The sequence below is a fragment of the Mandrillus leucophaeus genome, unplaced genomic scaffold (genome assembly GCF_000951045.1).
Source record: "Mandrillus leucophaeus isolate KB7577 unplaced genomic scaffold, Mleu.le_1.0 Scaffold296, whole genome shotgun sequence".
NCBI lineage: Eukaryota > Metazoa > Chordata > Mammalia > Primates > Cercopithecidae > Mandrillus > Mandrillus leucophaeus.
Genome location: NW_012103098.1, coordinates 3,629,035 through 3,652,617, shown reverse-complemented (window position 1 = coordinate 3,652,617; position 23,583 = coordinate 3,629,035). Strand labels below are relative to the sequence as shown.

The following is a 23,583-nucleotide window of genomic DNA, read 5'->3' as shown; positions in this document are numbered from 1 at the left end:
TGCCTCAAGAACTTTCTGTGTGCGCAGGATCCTGGACCTTTTTGCCTAGAGGCCTGGAGTGATGGAGAGAGATGGGGAGGCCATCAGTTACAGTGCAGCACAAGACCTTCTCCCTGGTGGGTACTTGGGATCAGAGAGGAGGGGCTGCTTGGTGGAGAGCAACAGAAGGCTTTGAAGGGGAAAGTTGAGCTGAGTCTTGCAGGATGGGCAAGAGTTTCCCAGGCAGAAGGGACTCTGGAATAGAGTGAAGAAGGACATTTCCGACAGAGGAAGTAGCTTACGCAAAGGCAGGAAGCATGGGAGGACGTGGCATGTTTGGGGAGCTGCAAATAGTTTCATGTGGGTGTGTGTGGGGGTGTGGCGGGTGAGGAGGCTGGCAAGGCGGGCTGGGCCAGAGCCTGGATCCATCCCTCCCTCTGCCATGCAGACACTCAGTAGGTGCCTGCCCATCTGAGCTGTGGCCCCTGCTGGGGCCTGAGGCTGCAGAAAGGGAGTGCAAGGTGAGTGTGTGGGCAAATTCATGCAGTATTATGTAGGCCACTCCAAAAGAACCTTGCCTACTTGGCTTGTGAATTTAGTTTCATCCTAGAGGTAAATTGGGAGCCATTGAGCGGTTCTAAGCAAGATGACCACATGTGTTCTGTTGCCTTTTGGCTACTGAAGAGGATGTTGAGCTGGGAGTCCCATGAGGGCTGCTGAAGCGTTCCCAGGAAAGACCCTGGAACTCAAACCCAGGCAAGCCAGCAGTAGAGAGGAAGAGATCAAGTGACCTTCCACTTGTTTCTCCATGTGACTTATGTAGATGTTTCCTTTGCACAGCACAGGTTGGTAAGGTCAGGGACATGAAGATAGGCTTTGTGGCAGGCAGTGTCCCTTGGCTTGTCAGCAGGAGGTCCACCAGGTAACTTCCTGCCTATCTGGTCATGCTCAAGTCTTGGCGTGTGAGTAGGGCAGTTGCACCATCTAGAGACAAGAAGTGGTATTGCAGTGGTCTCCTGTGCCTCTGGGTGGGGTGGGAGGAGTTTCAGGCCAAGAGAAGTGACTGTGTGCAAGGTAGACTTGTGGAGGTCAAGAGAGTTTACAGCAAATTATTGGGGGAGAAGAGAGTGCCACTGAACCACTCTGAAAGGCTCTCCAAGAGGGCATTTGAACCTGAAGGACAGCAGGGAGGAGCTTCATATTCAGAGGTTTGGGTCGTTGGGCATTCTAGGCCATGGACAGTTGTTTGGACTGTGTCATAGCTACTAATAACCAACAATTATGGAGCACTTGCTGAATGCTGGGCCCAGGCTAAGCTCTCGTGAAGTTTCTTGTTTAATATGGCAGTTCTGTAATAGATACTGAGGAACTGGGGCTCCCAGAACCCAAGGGACTTGTCTAGAATCACACGACTCAGATTCACACCGTGGCTTGCCTCTCTCAAGCTGTGTTTCTGACCACTATACCCTGTTGCCTGCTACTAAAGCTCTGAGCCCGGTTTGGATGCCATAGGATTCAAGGGGGCTGCAAGGGGACCAGAGCCACAGGCAGTTGAGGGTTACCGTTAGGGTCTGCTTAGAGGTGAGAGCCTGGAATAGGTGCCCAAGTCCCAGGCAAACTGTGACTAAAAGGAAGGGCTGGGTTGGCTTCAGTAGAGGAGGCCATTCAGGGCTGAGAAACCCCCAGGGGATTTCAGAGAGGACTTGGAAAGGGCTGTAATGGGAGGGAGAGGTGAGAACAGGTAATAATGACTTCACAGTGCTGGGAAGGAGGGGTAGGGACAGGAGTAAGTGGAGGTAGAGGGAGAAGCCTGTTTAAACTTAGGGGTCATCCCTGTGAAGGTGAACTGCTGGCAAAAAAAATTTTTTTTGTGGTGGGTGGGGAGAAAGGAGCCTTTAGAGTTGAGCAAAACCCAGGATTGAGGGTACAAGGTCTGTGCTGAATCTCTTGGATTTAAGATCACATGCCTCTGAGGGCCCAGCCTGAAGGCTGGTACAGACTTAGGCACCTGGAAAGCTGACATGGGAAACAGGGAGCAGTAGGTGAGACAAAGTGAGGCCTCCTGATGCCAGGAGGAGAAATGAGTACTGGGTCTTGCAGCCTTTGGTCAGTCCTAGGAAGTGATGGAGGCTCACACGGGAGCCTTACATGGCTAAGGTTTCTGGGAGCCAGAGGAGGGAAGTTAGGTAGGGAGAGGAGCAGAGTGGAAAGTGCAGGCACTAACAACCTATAGAGACTTGAAGGGGAACCCAGTGGTCTTGGCTTTTAGCCAGAAAGGGACTTAGGAAGTGGGATAGGTCCCTGGATGGGCCATGGGTTGGAGAAGAAGTCTAGAGGCTCTGGTGATGGTAGCTGGCCCTATGAGAGGGATGGGGAGGATGATCTCTTCACAGAATTTCACCAGCAACCCAGAGGCCAGTGATCCTAATTCTGTGTCCTGACAGGTGCTTCCTGCAGCCCCTCCACAGCCACTTGCCAGGTCCTGACCCTGCAAGCATGTGTGTAAAACACACACACACACACACACACACACGTTCTTGCTTTCCTAGGGCATGACCTTGGAGGGCTCTGAGCTCTTTATTCCTACTCCTCAGTTTTGCTCCCTTGCCTGCCATAATTTCTCTGCCCATGAAGCCTGCTCTTCTCCAGGAGATAGGAGGGAAATGAGCTAATAGGATTGTGCTGGACCCAGGCTGAAGGATCAGCCACTGTACAGTTCTGCTGGTGGCCCTGGGGCGTGGGGGCTGACAGAGGGTCTCATGGTGGGGTGGAATGGCCCCCTCAGTGGAGGCATGTGGAGGGTGATGGTCAGAGGTCCTCTCTGTCCTTCCCTCTCCTGGCCTCCGGGAGGGCAGAGACCAAGTCTAACCCCTCAGCATGATCCCTGGGTTTCCACAGGGCGTGGCATGTTTGTTGAAGGAATAGATGAGAGTCCTGCGGTACGATGCCACAGGCAGGGGCCATAGGTGGGTTCCAGTAAGAAAACAGCTAGCTCTGTCCTGGTATCTGGGGCTGCATGGCTTGTCAGAGCTGGTGGTTGTTTTAGGCCTGATCTGGCACAACTCCAGGAGGAAGGAGGTCTGAGGGCCTCCTCCCTTTGCCCAACTCTCACACCCATGCTTTGCTTCCCCAGGTGCCCCCTGATAAGTGCCGATGTGCCGTGGGCAGCATCCTGAGTGAAGGTGAGGAATCGCCCTCCCCTGAACTCATCGACCTCTACCAGAAATTTGGCTTCAAGGTGTTCTCCTTCCCGGCACCCAGCCACGTGGTGACAGCCACCTTCCCCTACACCACCATCCTGTCCATCTGGCTGGCTACCCGCCGTGTCCATCCTGCCTTGGACACCTACATCAAGGTGAGGCACAGGCCTGGGGTGTGTGTGTTGGGGACAGCCAGGCCCCTTGGGTGGAGCTGAGGAGGACTGCCTAGAATGGGAGGAAGAGGTGGTTTTGGCAGAGCAGCACCCTGGGACCCTCATGGAACGGGTACCTGTGGAGCTAGGAAGATGGGCAGAGGTTGTTGGCATCTCTTTCAGATGCCCAAGATCTTGTGGGAGCCGGAGCATATCCCAAGAGCATGGAGAGCTTGTTCATAAACCTGGTCTGGTTAGTTTGGCTCTCTGGCTTTGACCAAAGACATCCTTAGTGCTTATCCCACACTCTGGCTCAGACGAATGGACAGGCCACTTTATTCTCATCCTGCTGGAGGCCTGCACAGCAAGGACCTGAGGCTCCCAGTGTCTGGGCAGGCCCCAGGTAATTATGTATTGCCCGTGGCCCTGCCTCTGCATGGGCTTATATACCTGCTCCCAGAGGCCAGGGCTGGGGCAGCAGTGGCAGGCTCTGTCTCCTTTACTTCCTGACTTGGTCGCTGGCAATGCTGGCAGCCCAACCTTCCTGGAGGAAGGAGAGCCAGCCACCAGGTCATCTGACAGGGATTTCTGTGTCTACAGAGATAGATTTTTTAAAAACATGCCCTGTTACACATCCCTCCTCCCCTAAACGTTTTGTAAACTTGGGTGCTAGGGAAATGACCCCAGTTGGGTTTGGACATGATTGTTTGTTCATTCATTTAACTTGTATTTATTGTCTGTGTGCCAGGTGCTATAATGGGCACAATGTGAATGAAACATTGGTGCATGAAACAGACATTCACAGTGAGGTAGTGAAGATAGGTAATAAATGTCAGACAAAAATGGGACATGTGCTAGAGAAGGAGAGGGTGAGAAAAGTCAGGGAACCAACTTGGACAGAATGATCAGGGACAGCCTCTCAGAGGAGACAACCTCAAGGCAGAGTCCTACAAGAGCCTTTAGAGAGGAGATAAGAACTTCTAGGCAGAACTTTGATCTACATGCAGCAGGAAGTCACTGCAGTGTTCCAGCCAGGAAAATAACACAGTTGGAGCCACGTCTGTACAAGATGGGCTGTCCCATATCTGGGCAGGGTGGGACTGGACCATAGACCTGGGACCAGGTGTAGATGCTTAGACCTAGGGCTGAGGAATTAGCCTAGGAGGCTGTCATGAATCCCATTGTAAGTGGTGGCAGCTTGGGCAGGCCCAGTGGCTACAGAGATGTGGACAAGGATAGAGATTTACAATCACTTTTGGGATAGAACTGATGGACTTTGGGTGGATTCGCTGTTGGGGAAGGAGAGGCAATGAGGGAGTCACAGAGGGCTCTGCTCCCCTCTGGCCTGGGCAGGTGGGCAAGCTTGTAGTGATGCTTTTCACTGACATGTGGGAAACTGAGGGAGGTCCTGGTTTTGCGGGGAAGGTAGCTATTTGGGCTATGTCAGGGAGCTGCCTGAGATACATCTAAGTTGGGGGGTGTGGAGTCAGCAATGGTATGTGTGGCCTGGAGTTGAGAAAAGGCTGGGCTGGTGGATATATTTGGGGACATCAGCCTGTTGGCAGTATTTGACCTGGGAGGCTGCCCTGTGCCTCCCAGCCTCTGTGGGGCCAGGTAGGCGATAGACAACCTGTGGCAGCAAAGGCTGCACAGAGGGTGTGGCCAGTGTGGCAGCGGTCAGGGAACAGAACAAGAGAGTCAGTGGGAGTGACAGCCTGGTACACTTGGAGGATCCTTGCAACTTTGTTCACCAAAGCAGCTTGGGGAAAGGGACAGAGTGTTGATGATGGAAATGGGAGCTCAGATGTCCCTGGAGTCTGGTGTTGGGGCTGAGGAATGAATAAATGAGGCCCTGGGTCACCAGCTGTGTCTTTGGTGGTCAAGGACAGGTTTAAAGAATCAGGAGTGAGAAGACCTGGAAAGGGGAGGGCTGTCACAGTGGTAGGGCAGGGGCACAGGGAAAATAGAGGGGAGTTTCCTTTGTGAGCTGGAGGGTGGTGGCCAGAAGGGGTGCTGGGCAGGATGTGCTTGCCTGGCTGCGGTTGGACTGGAGGTGGGGGTGGGCTGGCTGATGGTGTGGGCAGGAAGGAAGATACCAGTGCCCTAGGCCTGCTTAGTGTGCCACCTCTGGGGAGTCCTCCCCCATTTCACTCAAGGAAGGCCTCTCCAGTCCTGTCGGTGCCATCCTCAGCCTCATGGGCCCATCTGGAGGGGCACCCCTGGGAAGAGACTTCTTGGGTTCCAGACCTCAGAACAGGACGTGTAGCATGTGGTGTGGTGGCGAGCAACTCAGCCACCAAAGCCTTTTCCTGGCTTCAGGGGTTTATTTTTAGACACCTTTGTCCAAATTTCCCGGCCCCTGACAGTTTCACAAGTTGCCTGGTTTTGACGTCACCTCTTTGATGAAAGCCCTTCCTCCTTCCTCCCCGCTCCCATGGGAGCCTGTCAGCTGTGCTCCTAGAGTGGGGGTTGAGGCAAGAAAGCCAGGGATGTGGGGGAGAGCAAGGGGCTTCTCCCCTGTGAGGCATGCTTGTGTGGGCTTGGCCATCAGCAGGGAAAGTAAGATAGAGACCAGCTGCCCACAGAAGAGGCATGGCCCAAGGTCCTGGGCTTGTATTGGCAGCAGGATGTGGGGGTTGCCTCTACTCCTGTGTTTAGGCTGACCTTGCGTCTTGGGGAACAAAGCCAGGGGAGAGATGAGGAAGGGGCTAGCTCTGTTTGCTGGTCACAGCCTGCAGTGGACAGGGGTGGCCCTGTGCCTCTCTCAGCCCAGGAGACAGCAAGGAGAGAATATAAGGTTCCCTTCCATCCCTGCCTTCATCTACCCTGCCCTGGGGTCAGAGAAAGGAGATTACTAATGAGACTGAGTGCTTCTGACTGTAGCACCAACAGCTGACTGCCTTTAGCTGTGTGTGTGTGCATGTGTGTACACCCTTCTTTTTTCTCTCTGGATCTGGGACTGCTGTGAAGGTTCTTCAAATGGAATGACAGCAGCCATCAGCTTTCTGTTTTGGCAGGGGTGAGGGAGGCCAGGAGCCCTGCTGCCAGGAGTTGCGGGGGGAGGATGTGTCAGGCTCACCAGCCTCTCTAGAGGCTGGGTGAGGGGCAGGGGTGAATGGATCTTAGCTTTGGGTTTGGGAAGTGGAGAGCAGCTGCTGTCCTGGGAGTTGCAGATGTGCCTGAGCCTGGGACCAGATTGGTCTCATGGGACAGAGGGACCTGAGACCAACAAACCTGAAGTTCACAGCGAGAGGCCCAAGGAGAAGCACTTGTCAGGACTCTCGGGATTCTGGAAGGGATGGCTGATCTCAGCTTTCCTGATTTGCATGGCAGCCTCTGGCTCTCTGGCTAGCCTTCCCCAGCTTGGCAGCCTGGCAAACTGCTATAGGAGCTGGAACTCTGCCTTTCTCCATATAAACTGCTAAGGGCCCCCAGGCTGAACACTCATTCCCCAGGAATCCATGGGTACCGTGTGACCATCACTCCATATGGAAGATGCCTCAGCTTTATCAGGCCGCTCCCCTGGAGTCCAAGGAGGTGGCCTCTAGTACAGGAGGAGACCACTCCCCAAGTCCCAGGAAGGGGTGTCTTCTGGAAGCTGCAGGATGGAACAGAACTTGTTTGAAATTGCAAACCTGCAGAGGAGAGATGGGGCCCAGATGTGAGCCCAGAGCAATGGGCAGAGGCCCCCAAATTCACCACAGTCTTAATGAGTGTCCAGGGAAGGCTTCGGACACATGGAACAGACCAGGACTGAGGGATGGGCCTGGGAATTCCATGTGTGGGATTGTGTGTGTAAGGTCTCTAGTGCAGTTTGCTCATATCTGTCTGTAGCACTTGGTGGGAAAGGCCATTGAGAGTGCTCCACTGGCATAGCCAAGCCCCCATACCTGACTTCTCTCCCAGACCCGTCCAAAATCCTTTTCATAAGTGCCCTTCCCCGTCGTCTCTGATTTCAGGGAGTTTTTAGGGGAGGGTCTTTGTAAAATGGTTTGATCTTCTTCTCCCAAGTTCAGGGTGTTACAGGGCATTGTTCATGTAGTGGCTGATTGGCTGGGGAGTGCAGGTGGCCCTGGAGGTCAGACTAATGTCTGACCATCCCCCATCAAATTGGAGAAAAGTGTGTGGGGAGGGGTCACCGAGGGGATGTAGTAAGCCTCTGAGGGGAACCTTGGTGGCTGAATTCTGGGACAGCTGGGTTGACTGGGACTGTCTTACCAGGGGCTTAAAGGGGATAAGGCCAGGTGTGGTGGCTCATGCCTGTAATCCCAACACTTTGGGAACCTGAGGCGGGAGGATCACTTGAGCCCAGGAGTTCAAGACCAGCCTGGGCAACATAAGTGAGACCCTGCCTCTAAAAAACAAAAAACAGAAAAAAAAAAAAATTAGCCAGGCACTTATAGTCCCAGCTACTCAGGAGGCTGAGGTGGGAGGATCGCTTGAGCCTGGGAGGTCAAGGCTGCAGTGAGCCATGATTATGCCACTGTACTCTATCCTGGGTGACAGAGTGAGACTCTGCTCAAAAATAAATAAATAAATGAAGGGGACATGGTGGCTCACACCTGTAATCCTAGCACTTTGGGAGGCTGAGGCAGGTGGATTACTCCAGCTCAGGAGTTTGAGACCAGCCTGGGCAACATGGTGAAACCTCGTCTCTACAGAAAAAAAATACAAAAAAAATTAGCTGGGCATGGTGGCATGGACCTGTGGTCTCAGCTAGTCGGGAGGCTGAGACAGGAGAATTGCTTGAGCTCAGGAGGCAGAGGCTGCAATGAGGCAAGATCACGCTATCGCACATCAGCTTGGGTAACAGGAGTGAAACCCATCTCAAAAAAATGAAAGTAAAAACATTTAAAAAAAAAAAAGAAGAAGGAAGGAAGGAAGGAAAAGGAAGGAAGTAAAGTAAGGAAGTAAGGCAAGGACCCCAGACCATAGTTCTCAGACTGCTCTGACTGTGCTGAGGTGCCCTGTGGCTATTAGCCTAGGGTGGAGGCTGTACTCAGACCCTTACCTGCTTCACCTGAAGTAGTTCTGCCTGTGCGTTTTACAACCCAGGTGTCTTGAGCTTTTGTTTGGAAGGGAGCTTCTGAGGCTCAACTGGTTTGAAAACCTGTCCTAAGAGAGGTGCAATACTGGGCAGATGCCACCTCCAGTCCCGCCCACTGCATGTCTGTTCTCGATCCTGAGGATGCTGTAACTGCAGTGTGAGTGGATCTGGGAGGCACCAGGGCCCAGCCCTTGTGCAGGTAGGGCAGGGGCTCCAAAGAGACGCACTTGTCTTGAGGGGAGTTTGACTGATTGGAAGCTGGACCCAGAGGGACCCTGGGGAGCTGCAGGTTGGAGTTCTCCTGGGGTGGTGGTGACTGAACTCCTGAGTGGTGATAGCATTATGGGGCAGCCATCTTAGAACTAAGGCCTATGGGCCCCAGCAGGGTGCCTGTGGAAGTGGGTCAGCCTGTTGAGCCGTGGCTGTGAGGAAGCTCGAAATAGCCTGGCCACAGCCTGTGTTCTGTCCAGTGGGAACAGAACCCCTTGTGTTTGTTTCCCCTTAGTCTGCCTCAGTGACCCTGAGGGAGTCAGTGGGTGGGTCTGAGTCCACGCTGGGGTCAAAACACCAGTGCAGAGCAACAAGGCCATGGCAGGGAAAATACTGGTGAGGACGCCACGCACGGTGGCTCACGCCTGTAATCCCAACACTTTGGGAGGCTGAGGTGGCTGGATCACCTGAGGTCAGGAGTTTGAGACCAGTCTGGCCAACACGGTGAAACCCCATCTTTACTAAAAGTACAAAAATCAGCTGGACTTGGTGGCACACGCCTGTAATCTCAGCTACTCAGGAGGCTGAGGCACGAGAATTGCTGGAACCCGGGAGGCAAAGGTTACAGTGAGCTGAGATCACAACACTGCCCAGTGAGCTGAGATCATAACACTGCCCTTCAGCGTGGGTGACAGAGCAAGACTCCATCTCAAAAAAAAAAAAAAGCAGGTGAGGAAGCCCTAACAGGAATGTGAAATCTGCGGTCATTTCCCTCTTCCTGACTGTCACCTTTGCCAAGCTAACGTGGGAGGCTTCCAAACTTTATTTTTAACAAGGGAGGCCCTCTTGGCATCTCAGCTCAGTCACTTATTCAGCAGTTATTTACTGAGGTCTCTTGTGTGTGTCATTGTTCTGTGCATGGAGGAACCAGCTAGGAGGCATGATAGAGTCCTAATCAAAGCCAGCATCCTCATTGTTTTACAGATGGGGAGGCTGAGGCCTAGGGAAGGAAGGTGCCCCAAGGTCAAGGGATGGAGCAGTGGCTGAGTCCAGACTGGGTCCCTTAGGCTGAGGATCGTTCTAATGGCTACATGCCTTTTGCCACTCTGTCCTATACATAAGTGGGGCTGGAACCAAGAGGCCGAGGACTTGTCGTCCTCGGTGCCCTTGGGCACCATCACGAGCATATCCCAAATCCACTTGATCTTCTTTCTCCAACCCTAGTAGTCACAGTTGGGGGCTGAGGCTTCAGGTCTAGGAGACTGCTGGGAGAGCCGAGTCTAAGCATAAGAAGAGGCTGTGTACCTGCTTGCCCAGCAGGCACTCACTAGTGCTCTGGGCACAGGAAGCAGCTGCTGCAGGCACCTTATCGGGCCTCATGTCCACACCCTCAGTGAGGCAGAGGCGGTTCTATTCCCAGGCTTCCCTCCCTGGATCTCAAGGGCTGGTTCACCTGCTGGTGCTGCCACCTGCTAAGTGGCCTGTTCTGGCACAGGGAGGAGGGCACTTTTGACAGCATCAGGACCTGGAGCTGAGTGACAATCCTCCAGCACTCTTTCCTCCTCCATCTCCTCCAGCCACAGAGCCTAGCCATGACTGGGGGTGGGGAGGGGAGGGATAGATTCGCTGGTAAAGGCAAAACAACCCTTGTAGGGTGGTGGTATTTGGGTTGCACCTATAAGGTGGGCAGTGTTCCCCAGGTGGCAAGGCATGTCAGGCAGAGGTACTGGCTTGGTGGCAGTCATGGCTTGTGTGTCCAGTGAGACTGGAGTACAGGAGAGGAGCGAGTTTGGGCCTAAGAGATTAGGCTGGGTCCTGCAGGCACTAGGGAGACACTGATGGTGTCTGAGCAGATGAGTGACAGTATCCAGGCTGGGATTCAGATCAAGTCTCTTGAGTACCTGGGAGATAAGGAGGAAGAGCCAGAGGCCACAGCTAAATTCTGCAAAAGGATAATGCAAGTTAGCAGAAAGTAGCAGTGACTTTTCATTCCCAGATGTCCCCAAGCCAAGAGGCGATCTTCCCACCACATCAGGGCTTGGCTTCCCTGGCCCCCTTAGGGAGCTACCCTTGGGTGTTGAGGTGTTGAGGGCCAGGCCTCTCCCTTTTGTTGGCCTAGGCACTGGAACCTGCTCCTTAGCCTCTCTGGCTTTACCCCACCTCCCTCCCTTCCCCCAGGAATGAAAGCACAAAGCCAGCCTTTGCTGGGGCGGCGTGGGAGCCACCACTCTCAAAATACCAGCTCGGATATTGTAGCTTGGCAGCCCTGCAGGACCCTGGGGGCTGAAGCTTGTCTGGATGGTGCTGTGGGGTTGGGCTGTCACCAATCCAGAGGGAGCCTTCTTCCCCAGGCAGATGGAATTTACTTATCAAGGAAGAATTCTGTTGCTCTTCTCCAGGAAGCTCAAGATTGGAATTAGGGAGAGGAAAGAGATTCCAAGGAAAGAACTTGCAGTGCACCCCCTCTCCCCCAAGCAGTACAACTTCTCCTTCAGCTGAGCCCTCAGATGAGGAGAGGCTAGCTGTCTAGTTATGCAGGTGGGAAGGAAAGGACTTCCCTGAGGAGTGGAGCAGAGGTCAGAGGTACCAGTTGGAGATGAGAAATTCAGGGCCTTTTCCTCTCCCTCTCTTCTGTCCCCTGTCTCCTCTGCATCCCCACTTGCCCACTTGTCCTTCCCCTCTGGCAATTCCTGACTCCTCTGGCTCTCAGGTGCTTGGCTTCACAGCTCCATCTGTATGAGCAGCCTTCCTGCTGCTGGATAATCATCAGCAACCAGTTTGTCAGCTTGTGAGCAGGACAGGGCTCAAGGTCCTTGACTACACAGACAAGCTGCTAAGAGTGCTGGATCTTGGAGAGGGGGTGGGCTGTGGAGCCTGTGATGGTAGGGCCATCATCTGGAAGGCTGTAGCTCTCCTCCCAGATTTGCAAGGGAGAGCAATGGGATCTCAGGGCTGACTCACCCAGTGCTCTAACTGAGCTCTCCTTGGGGTACTCACTCCCGTACTCTCCAATGCTCTGGTCCGGCCACACAAGGGCCCAGGCCCGAGAAGGCCAGAGCAGGGCTGAGCCAGGGTTGTATCTTGGCCCTCTGGGCCTAGAGAAAGGTTAAGACGGGGTATGGATGCAGGATTAGGGGCCTCCCAGTCCGTCTGGGCACTAAGGTGCTTCAGAGCCTATGTCCCATGTGCCTGCTTAGAAGGAAACATTATTTCCCCACCCCTCAATACCCCAGCCTGCCCTGGTGCTTGACTGCTGCCTAGGCCCTCCTCCACGGGCTGCCCAGGAAGCCAGGGTCTGCGTCGTGCCAGGGAGATGAACAGAGGTGTAAATTGTGTGGCAAGCTGCCGGCTCTGAGGTGAAAATGAAAAGTCTTCAGGCAGTGGCAGCAGCAGGCGCAGCAGGCTGGGGTGCCAGGCATAGCACACCGTCTCCCGCCCCACTCTCCCTCACACCTTCCCCCTTCTGCAGTCTTCCCCAGGTTCCCGCCCAGGCCTGGACCTGCCTGCCTGGCTCCTCTGCCATTCCCTGCCTTTCAACACGGGGCTCCCAGACTGGCCCTGGGTTCATCCTAACCCCAAGAGGGCTGTTATATCTCGTTTCCATTATGTTTTCTTTTTTTTTTTTTTTTTGAGATAGAGTCGCATTCTGTCACACAGGTTGGAGTGTGGTGGCACTATCTTGGCTCACTGCAACCTCTGCCTCCCGGGTTCAAGCAATTCTCCTGCCTCAGCCTCCCGAGTAGCTGGGACTACAAGCATCCACCACCATGCCCGGCTAATTTTTATATTTTTAGTAGAGACAGCGTTTCACCATGTTGGCCAGACTGGTCTCAAACTCCTGACCCCAGGTGATCCGCCCGCCTCGGCCTCCCAAAGTGCTGGGATTACAGGTGTGAGCCACCATGCCCGGCCTCCATTATGTTTTCTAATTGGCTGATCTGCTGCACAGAAAAATGGGCTGTACTTGAGTTACCTTTGTGACTTAATGTTCGTAGTAGTCCCTCCATTGATTCTTTTTGGGTTTTCTGAGTATACAGTTTTCTTATCTTCACATAATGATGTTTTTATTCATCGTTTCCAGTTCCTCACTTCTTTTGAGATCATCTATTCTAATCTCTTCCTTTCTTTCCCTTTCCTTCCTTTCCTTCCGTCCCTTCCTTTCCTTTCTTCCCTCCCTCCCTCCCTCCCTCCCTTCCTTCCTTCCGTCTTCTTTTTTTTTCTTTTTCTTTTTCTTTTTTGAGAGAGTTTTGCTCTGTTGCCCAAGCTGGAGTGCAGTGGTACGATCTCAGCTCACTGCACCTCTGTTTCCCGCATTCAAGCAGTTCTCCTGCATCAGCCTCCCAAGTAGCTGGGATTACAGGCACCTGCCACCACACCTGGCTAATTGTTGTATTTTTAGTAGAGTTAAGGTTTCACCATGTTAGCCAGGCTGGTCTGAAACTCCTGACCTCAAGTAATCCACCCGCCTTGGCCTCCCAAAGTGCTAGGATTACAGGCGTGAGCCACCACGCCTAGCCAAAGAGGGAAAGAGGGAGGGAGCGATAGGCCAAAAGCCTACAGCGCCTGGTGTTCCCAGACAGTCTCCCATCCAAGTACTAACTAGACCCGATCCTGCTTAGCTTCTGAGATCAGACAAGATCAGGCGCATTCAGGGTGGTATGGCTGTAGACCCTTTATTTCATACTTGGGCAAATTGAGGGCCAGAGGGAAGCTACCCATTTGTCTAGCCAAGCCAATGCCCTAGGCTCCTGCCTGGGGTGCTCTCTGCCATGTCCTACTTCCTCTCTCTCCCCTCCCTGGCAATCCTGTCTTACTCCCTATCTCCTTTGCCTGCCATTTTCAGAGCTTTGGGCTCTCCTGGTGTGAGAGTAGAGTAGAGAGAGGGGAAGTGCTCACCAGCCCTTCTGCAGGCTCTCCCTGTTGGTGTGGCAAGGCCCCAGAGCACCAACAGACAGGTCTAGCTTCTGGGCCAGAGGCTTTGAGGCAGCCTGGTGGGGGTGAGAGGAAAGTTTCTGGGCAGAATAATAACCTGCTACCTTCTAGCTGCAGCCTCTTGCTATACCTCCCCAAAGCATTCACATGCCATGAAGACCAGCTGCCTGAGGGGCCTCCAGGGTCTGAGCCCCCACTTGCAGGGACTGCTGTGTGCAGGCAGGTACATGTCGGTGTCTGTAATTAAAAACGAACATGCATCACTTCACCCAGCAAGGAGACGCCACCACATCGGGTGGGATGCAACAGCTGCTTTCTGGCTGTGCAGCTGCTGGGTGTCCAGCCTGGCACAGAAGGATAGATAGGATTGGGTAGCTCAGGGTAAACAGTAAGGCAAGGCCCAGGGCCCCTCAGCCAGACCTCATGCCTTTCTGGGCCTAGAGCTTAGGTAGGAAATGTGACCCAGTCCTTGGCCCACACGTTGCCTCCTCCTTTTGGGCATTTGCAGCCACCTAATTCTAAGCAAACCTCCAGCCTCTGGGTAGCCTGGGAGTGGGACCCATCATCAGCCTCCATCCTGGGCCTGACCTCTTCTGTCTTCGATTTGCTCCCAACCCCTAGATGAAGCCAGGGCACAGGGTGATGTCCTGAGTACAAAGCACTAAATGAGGATAGTTCAGGTCCTCTCTCATCTCTTTTCTTCCTCTCCCATAATTCAGAAAGACCTGCTGGGGAGGCACTGTGGGTCCTGTGGGGAAACCTTGGCCTGGTGTATCAGTCTTGCCCTGTTGTGGGAGCCCTTAGCTGAATGGGCTAAATGCCTGCACCCTACCCAGGAGACGAACTGAGGCTGAGGTGAGTTGGGAGTGTGTGGCGTGTCCCCAAGGTAGCCGAGGCAGTGGCACTGTGGCAGCCTGTGTGAGGTGGGTGAGCTGCTCCTTCCCTTTTTTACCAGCTCTCCTGAGTGGGTGAGCAGATGTTGGTGCAGGGTGGGGTGGTGGTGGGGAAGTGCTGGTGTTTGGGGTCTCTTAGAAATTCCTGCATCATGGGTGGTGTCACAAGTCCCCATCTTGTTTCTGCATGTGGAAGACCCAGGTGGGAGGGAAGGCCCAGAGGTGTGTCTGAGGGACCGGAACTCTGAATCCAGTTTCTGGCAGTCATTGGCGGCACCTTGGCATGATTCACTGACTTTTGCCTGTTAGGTGGAGAGGAATGTGAACATCTGCAACTTTCCCACCTTGGAAAGAGGCTTTATGGCCTCCTTGGGTCTGTGTGTGGGAGTGAGCTGCTCTGGGCTGTGGGTTTGTCAGATGGCCAGTGGTGTCAGTGGCAGAGCATGTTCTCATGTCCTGGCAATGCTTCCACACACTTCTGGCTGTCTGGGCTGTGGAAGGGGGTGTGCCAGGGGTAGGAGGACCCCAGGCCCACCCAGGCTCTTCACCAGAGGGGCCAGCCCAGTGTGACCTTGAGCTAGTGTCCTTGGCCGTTGGCAGTCTGCTCTCCAAGGGCTCCCTGGGGCTAGCTGAGGGAGAGGCAGCTGGCCTCGCCTTCCTCCAATGATTTTCCAATATTTACTGGCTCATTGACATATTGCCCGGGCCATGGCTCCTACCGCGCAGCAAGGACCTGAGAGCCAGCCCATGGTCACCCTCTCTTCCCTCTGAGGTTGCACCTGACTGGGAGGGAAAGGGCTTGTCCTCTCTGCCTGGTCACTCAGGGACAGAGCATATAGCTCATCCTGCCCCTCACCCTCTATCCCCAGCCCCCACTAGACTCGTTTTTGCTCAGTGGGCAGAGCATGGAAGGGAGAGCAGTCTCCCAGGAAGGGCCAGGGGCAACTACAAGCCCCTTCTCTGCCTGTGGGCCTGGCTTATAAGTTTGCTCCTTTGCCTTTTTCCTGCCCCTTCTCTACCCAAGTCTGAATTTTGGTAGGACCTGGTGTTATAATGATTTGGGGCTGAACAGTCAATGGCACTTTAATTAGCTCCATGCCTCCCTCCAGTAGGGAGGACCAGGGCCCCCAGGTAACAGTGGGTAGGACCAGGCTAGTTTTGGGCCTGAGGCTGCCCCTCCAGGGGTCTGGGAACAGGCTGTAGGACCTGGTGCTCCCTGTGTGGGATGCTGTGAGGAGGGAGAGCTGGGCAGAGAAGGAAGGGCTGTGTGGCAGGGCCACGGTTTTCTCTCCATCCGCTGTCTCCCTTGTTCCTCTATTCTCCCCGATGGCTTTGAGATGAAGGCGATGGCAAGGATGGAGGATGCAGTTTCCATGGCAACGGGGCTGTCCACAGCCAGGCAACTTCAGAGCCGGGCTCTCCGGAGGAGGCAGATGCGCAGAACAGCCGCAGACTGCCTCCCGCCTGCCAACAAGGGGGCTGGCAGAGCAGGTGGCACCGGGTGGCAGCCTGGTGCTGCCCAGCCTAGGGGAGAGGGTGGAAAGAGCAGTACTCCCTCTTATCATCTTGTTACTGCCAAGTTCCTCCAGAAGGGAAGCTAGGGAGGTGGCTTGAGTGTTGAGAGGGGTTGGGGTAGGGTCCTTGTTGTCCCTGGAATCTCTGGGTGGACACAGGCTCTGGCCTCTGGGATCTTCCCCAAAAGCCAAATGTCTGCTGCTCTTGTGATGGCCACTCAGCTGCTACCCTTTGGACCCTTTGTCCAGAGTGTGAGGATGTTGGTGAAGGCCATGCCCTGACTAAATTCAGGGATCCTTTTCTTCCATCTAGCTACTGGGGAAGGACCTGGATCTTCAGGGGCCTCCCTGCCCCTGGCCTCAGTGACCTGGCCCAGTTTCCTGAGTGGGGCTCAGGTTTGGCAGATGCCTGCCTCTAAGTGCTGGCATTGGAGGGGCCCCAGAGCCTGACAGCTCCTGCTTCCTGACACTGTGATCTTGTTTAGCATCCTCCTGGAGACCAAGGCTGGAGTGGGTATGTGGGTGGGTAGAGAAGCAAAGACAGCCATCTGTGTGTTTAGAAATGGGAGGTGTCAGGGGCATGGACTCTTGGGATGGAGGAAGCCCCAAGGGCACCCAGGTTGGCAAAGAAGATTTGAATCCAACTATTAAAAAATAATGACTTTCCTTCACTGACCTTGGAAGCATCAGGGTTGGGGTGTTCTACTTTGCCGTTGAGCACATGGAGACTTAGGATGAAAGGCTTTGCCTGGATCACCCGTGGAGTCAGAGGCTGAGCCACAACCAGACCTGGGCCAGGCCATCCACCTCCCACGTGGCCTCCTAGATGCACCCTTCCTCCAGCTGGCTGCTGAGGGTACTAGCTAGATAAACCTTTCAGGCTCACTCCCCTTTCCCTTTATCATCCATGGGCTTGCTTTTAACTGTTCTTTGCTTGCTTGCTTTAGTTGAACGAGGTTCCTCAACCCTAGGGTTGGCCAGGCAGGCGGACAAGTGGAGTCCTGGAATGGCTTCTCCTCGCCAGGCAGTAAGTTTCTCATTACTGCTAAGTGGAAGGCTCATTTCAGAGCTCATGGTGAGAGCGGGGCGAGTGCTATAAATAGTCATGTTGTGAAGGTTGGCGGGTAAGCAGTGACAGGGCAGGGGCCTTGCAGTCATCTTAGTGGGTATTTGTGCTCCGTCGCAGGAAAGGTTGGAGGGCAGACCGTGAGTGAGAAGCACTTGACCCCCTGTTCTGGCTGTCACTGCCCGCCTCAGGGTGGCTCTGGCATGTCTGTGCCCCTCCATAAACATCAGAGCATTGGATTCTGTGTCTAGGCAGAGGGAGGTGGAGTGCCTTTTGGAACTTGGGGCCCAAAAGGTGGTACATCAGCCCATTGCGTAATGTCCTGTGCTAGATCTACTTGTCTTACCTGCCCTTCCAGTCCAGGGTCTCCCTCCTCCCCATCAGCTAAAACCCTGGGTTTATACGTGAGGAGGTATGGGAACCACACCTGATAGTCTCAGAGGTTGATATAGATCTGAACTAGCAGGGGAATTAATGGGAGTGGAAGTGGTATTTAACTGGCCTTGATCCTTGTTCAGGGTCTATAGTAGCATGTCCGCAAGAGCAAGGGCTGGAGGCCTAAGGACTGAGGGTACTGGTCTTCTGATATCTATGGGTCAGTCAGCGTTGTCCAGCGTGGAGAGGAGGTCAGGGCCAGGGGGTCCTGGGATGGAAAGTCTGGCAGGTGAGACTTTGGCTTGGGCACATGGGGTCCCTATCCTGGGGTGGTCCAGGGGTGCCAAGCTTTATGGCTCTGTGAGACCAGTGCCTTCTGGAACAGATTTCTGGTCTCAGATATACACATAAGAGAGCAGTGCCAGGCTCCTGGGTTCTTTTACCGCTTGCCCTAGGGTGTTGTCCTCGGTCTTCAGACTATTGCACTCTGGACTATGGGGCCCTGCTGTTAGGGTGATCTATGTGTGCCTCCCTCAGCAGGGCTTTGGAACTTGGAAGAGGTTGAGAGGCAGAACCAGCCCCTGGGACGGAATAGGTAATAGACAGTTCTGGGGGCCACCCAGGGACAAGTGAGTCAGGGGCCCTGTAGGGCTCATTTTACCTTTTGCCACTCTCTGACTAGGCACGGAAGCTGTGTGCCTATCCTCGGCTGGAGATCTACCAGGAAGACCAGATCCATTTCATGTGCCCACTGGCACGGCAGGGAGACTTCTATGTGCCTGAGGTGAAGGAGACAGAGCGGAAATGGCGGGGGCTTGTGGAGGCCAGTGATACCCAGGTGGATGGCACAGGTACAGAAGGTGGGGTATGAGGATGGGGCCCTCCTGGAGCTCCTCTCTTCTGGACTCCAGGGGCTTGGTTGAGGAGGCTCCTCCCTCTCTGGGTTGGCACTGTGGGTGTCAGGCTATGCTTGGCAGAGGGAGGAAGGAGACCCACCTACCCGAGGACCCACATGTGGAGTTGCCTATTCCCAGACACATGGATCTACATAGATCTGGATTCACACACATTACCTCCTGGCAACACAGATACAAAGACCCTGCCTGGATTCCCTCCAGATGCAGCAGGAGTACCCTTGGAAACAAAGATCACAGACAACTTGATGTTCATGGGAGGGGGCTGAGGCTGCTCAGGAAAGGAGTCCCTTGGGTGGGGCTCAGCAGGAAGTAAGATTGGCATAGATCTGGAAGGTAAGGAAGGGAGCAAAGTGTTCTCCTGTCCCTCAGTACGGGCCCCACCCAGAGCCAGCTGCTTTCTCCCTGCCAGGGAACAACCAGGGAGCATGCAGAGGGGAGCCAGGAGATCCGTCCCCTGCGCCATCCTCCAGGGCCAGTCCACACTCCTGCTGGCAGCCTCAAGGCCCCAGGTCCAGGCTGGAAGGCTGCTTGCCTGCCCACCTCTCTGCAATGATCTCTGTGACCCCGGGCTGTCTCAGGCACAAGGGGATCTGCTGGGTTACATCCCAGATGGTCCCAGGGGGCCTTATCCTTGGCCAACCTGGTGGAATTTGTGACTTCTAGGAGTGGTACAGGGCTGTGGGGAGAGGAACTGTCCCTCCTCCCCTCCTTCTTTAACAGATGATCTGCCCATCCAGTCAACAGCTAAGGTCACCCTAGGGAGATGTGTGTCAGCTAGGGCTGGACAGGAGGGTACTGGGAGCAGTCTCTACTCCCTAGGGGCCTGTGTCCAACACAGTTAACTTCATCTGCCACTTAATTACCTCCATGGGGTACAGCTCCCTTCTGCCTGGTAGTGCCCAGCAGACACTCTTCAGTTCCCCTACTGTGGGCACAGGACATGGCAGAAGGTCAGCAGGCACAGGCAGCCTCCAGGGCAGGAAGACAGAGTGCCTTCACTTTCCTGTGACCTCCCTCTGCTGCCAGCCTCCCCCTCCTTGACCCACCCACCCAGCTTCCTTCCCTTCCAAACACTACCTGCCAGGGGCGTTGAAGGACTGCTTGGCACCCGCTACAGCTGGCTGCAGCAGCGGCTCCCACATTCCCCAGCTCCTCAGCCTGTTTTCCTCCCCTCCAGCCCGCCCACCCACTCCCTGGTGTTGGGACCAAGGGGTCTGCCCGCCTCTCACAGGGCCTGTCCTGACACCCCAGAGGGACTCGGTGTTTGCCTGCCAGGTGCATGCCACTGACACAGCAGTTGGTGGTGAGTGCATGCAGGGTGTCTGACTGCCCAAGGCTTGGCCTGTCCCTGCCCACCTCCCTGCTGTGGCCCCAGCTTGGGCTGAGAGGTGAAAGGGGGTGATTAGCTGCCTTGTGCCTGTTACTACATTGATGTATTATTTAGCTCCAGAGAGGCGATGAATATTTGATCATCTTGCACTGGCTGTGGGCAGAGTGGGAGGGAGGGATTGGGGTGAAGGGGGTGGGCTTCAAATCCCCTGCCTCAGCAGCCCTGGGGATTTAGGTAGGGCCCTGCCTTGCCTGGTATCTTCTCCCCAGGGATGCAGGCATGGGACTCTTGGACCTCCTCCTGTGTAGATCTCAGTGGGGCTATAGGGATGCTACTTCCCTGTATTGCTTTTTTTTTTTTTTTTTTTTCTTCTTCTGAGGCAAGGTCTGACCCTATCGCCCATGCTGGAGTGGTGCAGTGGCAAGATCTCAGCTCACTGCAACCTCTGCCTCCTGGGCTTAAGCTGTCCTCCCATCTCAACCTTCTAAGTATCTGGGACGACAGGTGTGCACCACCACGCCTGGCTAATTTTTGTATTTTTTATAGAGATGGTGTTTTGCCATATTGCCCAGGCTGGCCTTGAACTTGTTAGCTCAAGTGATCCTGCCTCAGCCTCCCAAAGTGTTGGGATTCTAGGCATGAGCCACCATGCCTAGCTGGATTCCTTTTTTTTTTTTTTTTGGAGTTTTCCTTTTTTGCACAGGCTGGAGTGAAGTGGCATGATCTTGGCTCACTGCAGCCTCCGTCTCCTGGGTTCAAGCGATTCTCCTGCCTCAGCTTCCCGAGTAACTGGGATTACAGGTGCCTGCCACCATGCCTGGCTAATTTTTGTATTTTTAGTAGAGATGGGATTTTGCCATATTGGCCAGGCTGGTCTGGAACTCCTGACCTCATGTGATCCCCCTACCTCAGCCTCCCAAAGTGCTGGGATTACAGGCGTTAGCCACTGTGCCTGGCCTCCAGCTGAATTCCTTTGCTTGAAGTGTATATATGTCCCCAGGGGCTGTCTTCGTCTCAGCAGGCTGTCCTGGCCTGAAGGTGGCACCCCTAGGCTCCTTCCTCTGAACACTCCTAGCCTAGGAATTGGGTGGTAGGAGGTAGCATGCTGGGAAGCAGGCATATTCCTATACCTGGGGTCCCAAGAGAGCCATTGAGTGGGTGGGCAGACAGAACATATAGTTTAATAGGGCCAGGGAGAAACTGTCTCCCTCCTTTGCTCTTTTCAGGCCTGCAGCCCCTAGGGCACTGATCATTATTTAAGGAGCAGTGAGGGCCTGGCATCCTGTCCCCTGGTCAGAAGAAACTACCCAAAACTCATTCCCCCACTTCTCCCCTACCGCCTCATTCACAGGCCCCTGTCCTGGGAGCCACACCTGGGGCCTCAGCAGGAGGGGAGCCCTGAGCCAGCAGCCTGGGCTTCTAGGACTTACCTCACCTCTGCCAGTAGCACCCAGAGGGCATATTCTGGGGGCTGAGTGGGTGGTAGGGGTAGGGAGAGACCCCAAATTCCCCCACCTCCTAATTCTCCCACCCCTAACCTAGGCCCCAGCTGAGGCTCAAGGAAAGCCCCAGGCTGAGTCCAGGTGCCAGGCAGACCCCAGCTGCACCTAGCTTGGCTCCAGCACCATGGAGACAGCGACTGGGGAAGCTGGCCCACCCCTCACCTGTGATGTTTGACAGCTGACCCTCTCCCCATCACACATGAAGGGTAGCAGATCCACTCTCTCCCAGTCTGGATTCCTGCACACAGCAGGCCTGAGCCCTGTGTTCCTCCTTGCCACGCCAGCCTGCATTCAGTGCCTCTGATCCAGGGAGATGAACCCAGGGGTTGTTCCTGGACAGGGCAGATGAAGGGGCTGCTTGTTTGGAGGATGTATTGGGGGTGGAAGGAGCAGGTTAGAAGGGGTTTGGGCCATCAGCCTGGCTCAGCACTGGTTTGGGGCACCCCAACCACCAGCAGAGTGCTCTCATCATCCGCTTTTGCTATCTTGTGGCTCAGGAAGCACCAGTCATTGGGGGTGGGGTGGGTAAGGGTTTCTCAGGGTCGGCCCAGGCATAGGGAGAGAAAGCCAACATGTTTTATCCCAGCACCCTCCTCCTTGCAGCTGGTTGAGTGTTTCTCAGGCCTTCTCCATCCTGCTCATACTTCAGCTCCCCCCTCAAGTGGGGACTTGGTGTGGGCCAGAGGCAGGGGCCTGCTGACTCCCTGGATGCTGCTCCTGGGAGCCCTGCATGGGGGAGGGCTGCAGAGGGGCCTCCTGCTGTATTCTGCAGTTCTCATGCCCTTGGGTGATGTTCTGTAGCTGGCCCTGGATACATCTCTCTCCAATCTTGAAATGGGGTTGGGGGAAGGTGGAGGGGACACTACTTGAGTCTCTTTGTTCTATCTCAGCTCCTCACCTCAGGGCTGAGTGGCCCTTAATAAATGTAGGGGGAAGGGCAGCAGGCTGTGTGGAAGTGCAGGGAGCTGAGGCTAATTCAGGGTGGGGAGAGGAGTGCACAGCTACCTCCTCCCTCCCTCCCCGCTCTTTCCCTCTGCCCTGTCTGTGCAGCCCCAGTCAGGGTAGAAGACAGAGGGCAGCTGGAGCGAGCCCCCTGAGCCCAGGAGGCTGCATTATTCATGAGTGCACTGTGTGCTGTGTTGCCTCTCCCTGGAGGAGAGGGTGGGGTGGTCCTGGCTAACCTGTGCTCCCTTTTCCTGGCCATAGGAGCTGACACAATGAGTGACACGAGTTCTGTAAGCTTGGAGGTGAGCCCTGGCAGCCGGGAGACTTCAGTTGCTACACTGTCACCTGGGGCAAGCAGCCGTGGCTGGGATGATGGTGACACCCGCAGCGAGCACAGCTACAGCGAGTCAGGCGCCAGCGGCTCCTCTTTTGAGGAGCTGGACCTGGAGGGTGAGGGACCCTTAGGGGAGTCACGGCTGGAACCTGAGACTGAGCCCCTGGGGACTACCAAGTGGCCTTGGGAGCCCAGTGCTCCTGAGAAGGGCAAGGAGTAACCCGTGACCTGCACCCTCCTGCAGTGCAGTTGCTGAGGAACTGAGCAGACTCTCCAGCCTTCTTCCTCCTTCCTTTGGGGGAGGAGGGGTTCCTGAGGGACCTGACTTCCCGTGCTCCAGGCCTCTTGCTACGCCTTCTCACTGCCCTTTAGGCTCCCAGGGCCAAAGGAGCCAGGGACTATTTTCTGCATCAGCACCCAGGACTGCCGCCCCTGTTGTGTCTTTTTTTCAGACTCACATCGGAGCTTCCAGGACCCACAATAAAGCCAATGATTTACTTGTTTCACCTGGATTTGGGTTGTGTATTTGTTTGTTAGTTCTGCCTTGGTTGGGGGTGGCGGGGAGTGGCTGTACAGATAGGCTGGGAGTGGGAAGGAGCCTCCCCTCCCCAGGACAAAGAACAGAGGGAACATGGCAGGTACCCTGGGGTCTGGGGAGGAGGGGTGTTAGAGATCCTCCACCTCCTACTCTGTGATCCCAGTGGCCAGCTGCTCCCCCACTGCAGTTGCCAGAGAGCGAGCAGAGCCTGGCTTGGGTGAGAGCTGAGCATGGAGTACCCTCCAGGGCTCAGGAGTGGGGAGCTCACAGCCTGTCTTCGTCTGCCTCCAAGGGATGCCTTTGTGTCTGTAGCTCTAGTGTGCCTGCACGCTGGTACTTCCCCAGTAGGCGAGGCTGCCCCACTGTGCCTACCAGTGTCTGTGTACCTGTGTGTGTGCATGTGCCCCCATGCTCATGCATTTGGCTCTGTATAACCACGGATGGGGCTGCTTGGGTAAAGCTGTGCCCAGGTGAGCATCAGGGTATGATTGTACCTGAGCGTGGCTGAGTCTGTGTGGATGGCTGTGTGCCTGTGTGTGTGTGTGTGTGTGTGTATTGCTGTGCTTTGTGTCTGTGTATGGTTGTATTATAGGAGCATGTGAGGCCATCTAACAGCATCTCTATGGGGTCTTTGTTCATATACAACTGT

General features: G+C 54.8%; 1 protein-coding gene across 7 annotated transcripts in view; it reads left to right on the top strand.

Moving 5' to 3' along the window:
* Positions 1–22,908, top strand: part of LOC105544039 (testis-expressed sequence 264 protein) — a 133,825-nt gene extending 110,917 nt beyond the window's left edge. For 6 of the 7 annotated variants that reach the window (XM_011986274.1, XM_011986276.1, XM_011986279.1 and 3 more), the window contains 3 exons: positions 3,113–3,334; positions 18,051–18,219; positions 22,324–22,908. In XM_011986274.1, the coding sequence (XP_011841664.1) occupies positions 3,113–3,334; positions 18,051–18,219; positions 22,324–22,616 (684 nt within the window). In that variant the 3' untranslated portion in view covers positions 22,617–22,908. The remainder of the gene's footprint in view (positions 1–3,112; positions 3,335–18,050; positions 18,220–22,323) is intronic. The other variant, XM_011986280.1, reaches the window with a different exon arrangement.
* The last annotated feature ends 675 nt before the right edge of the window (positions 22,909–23,583 follow it).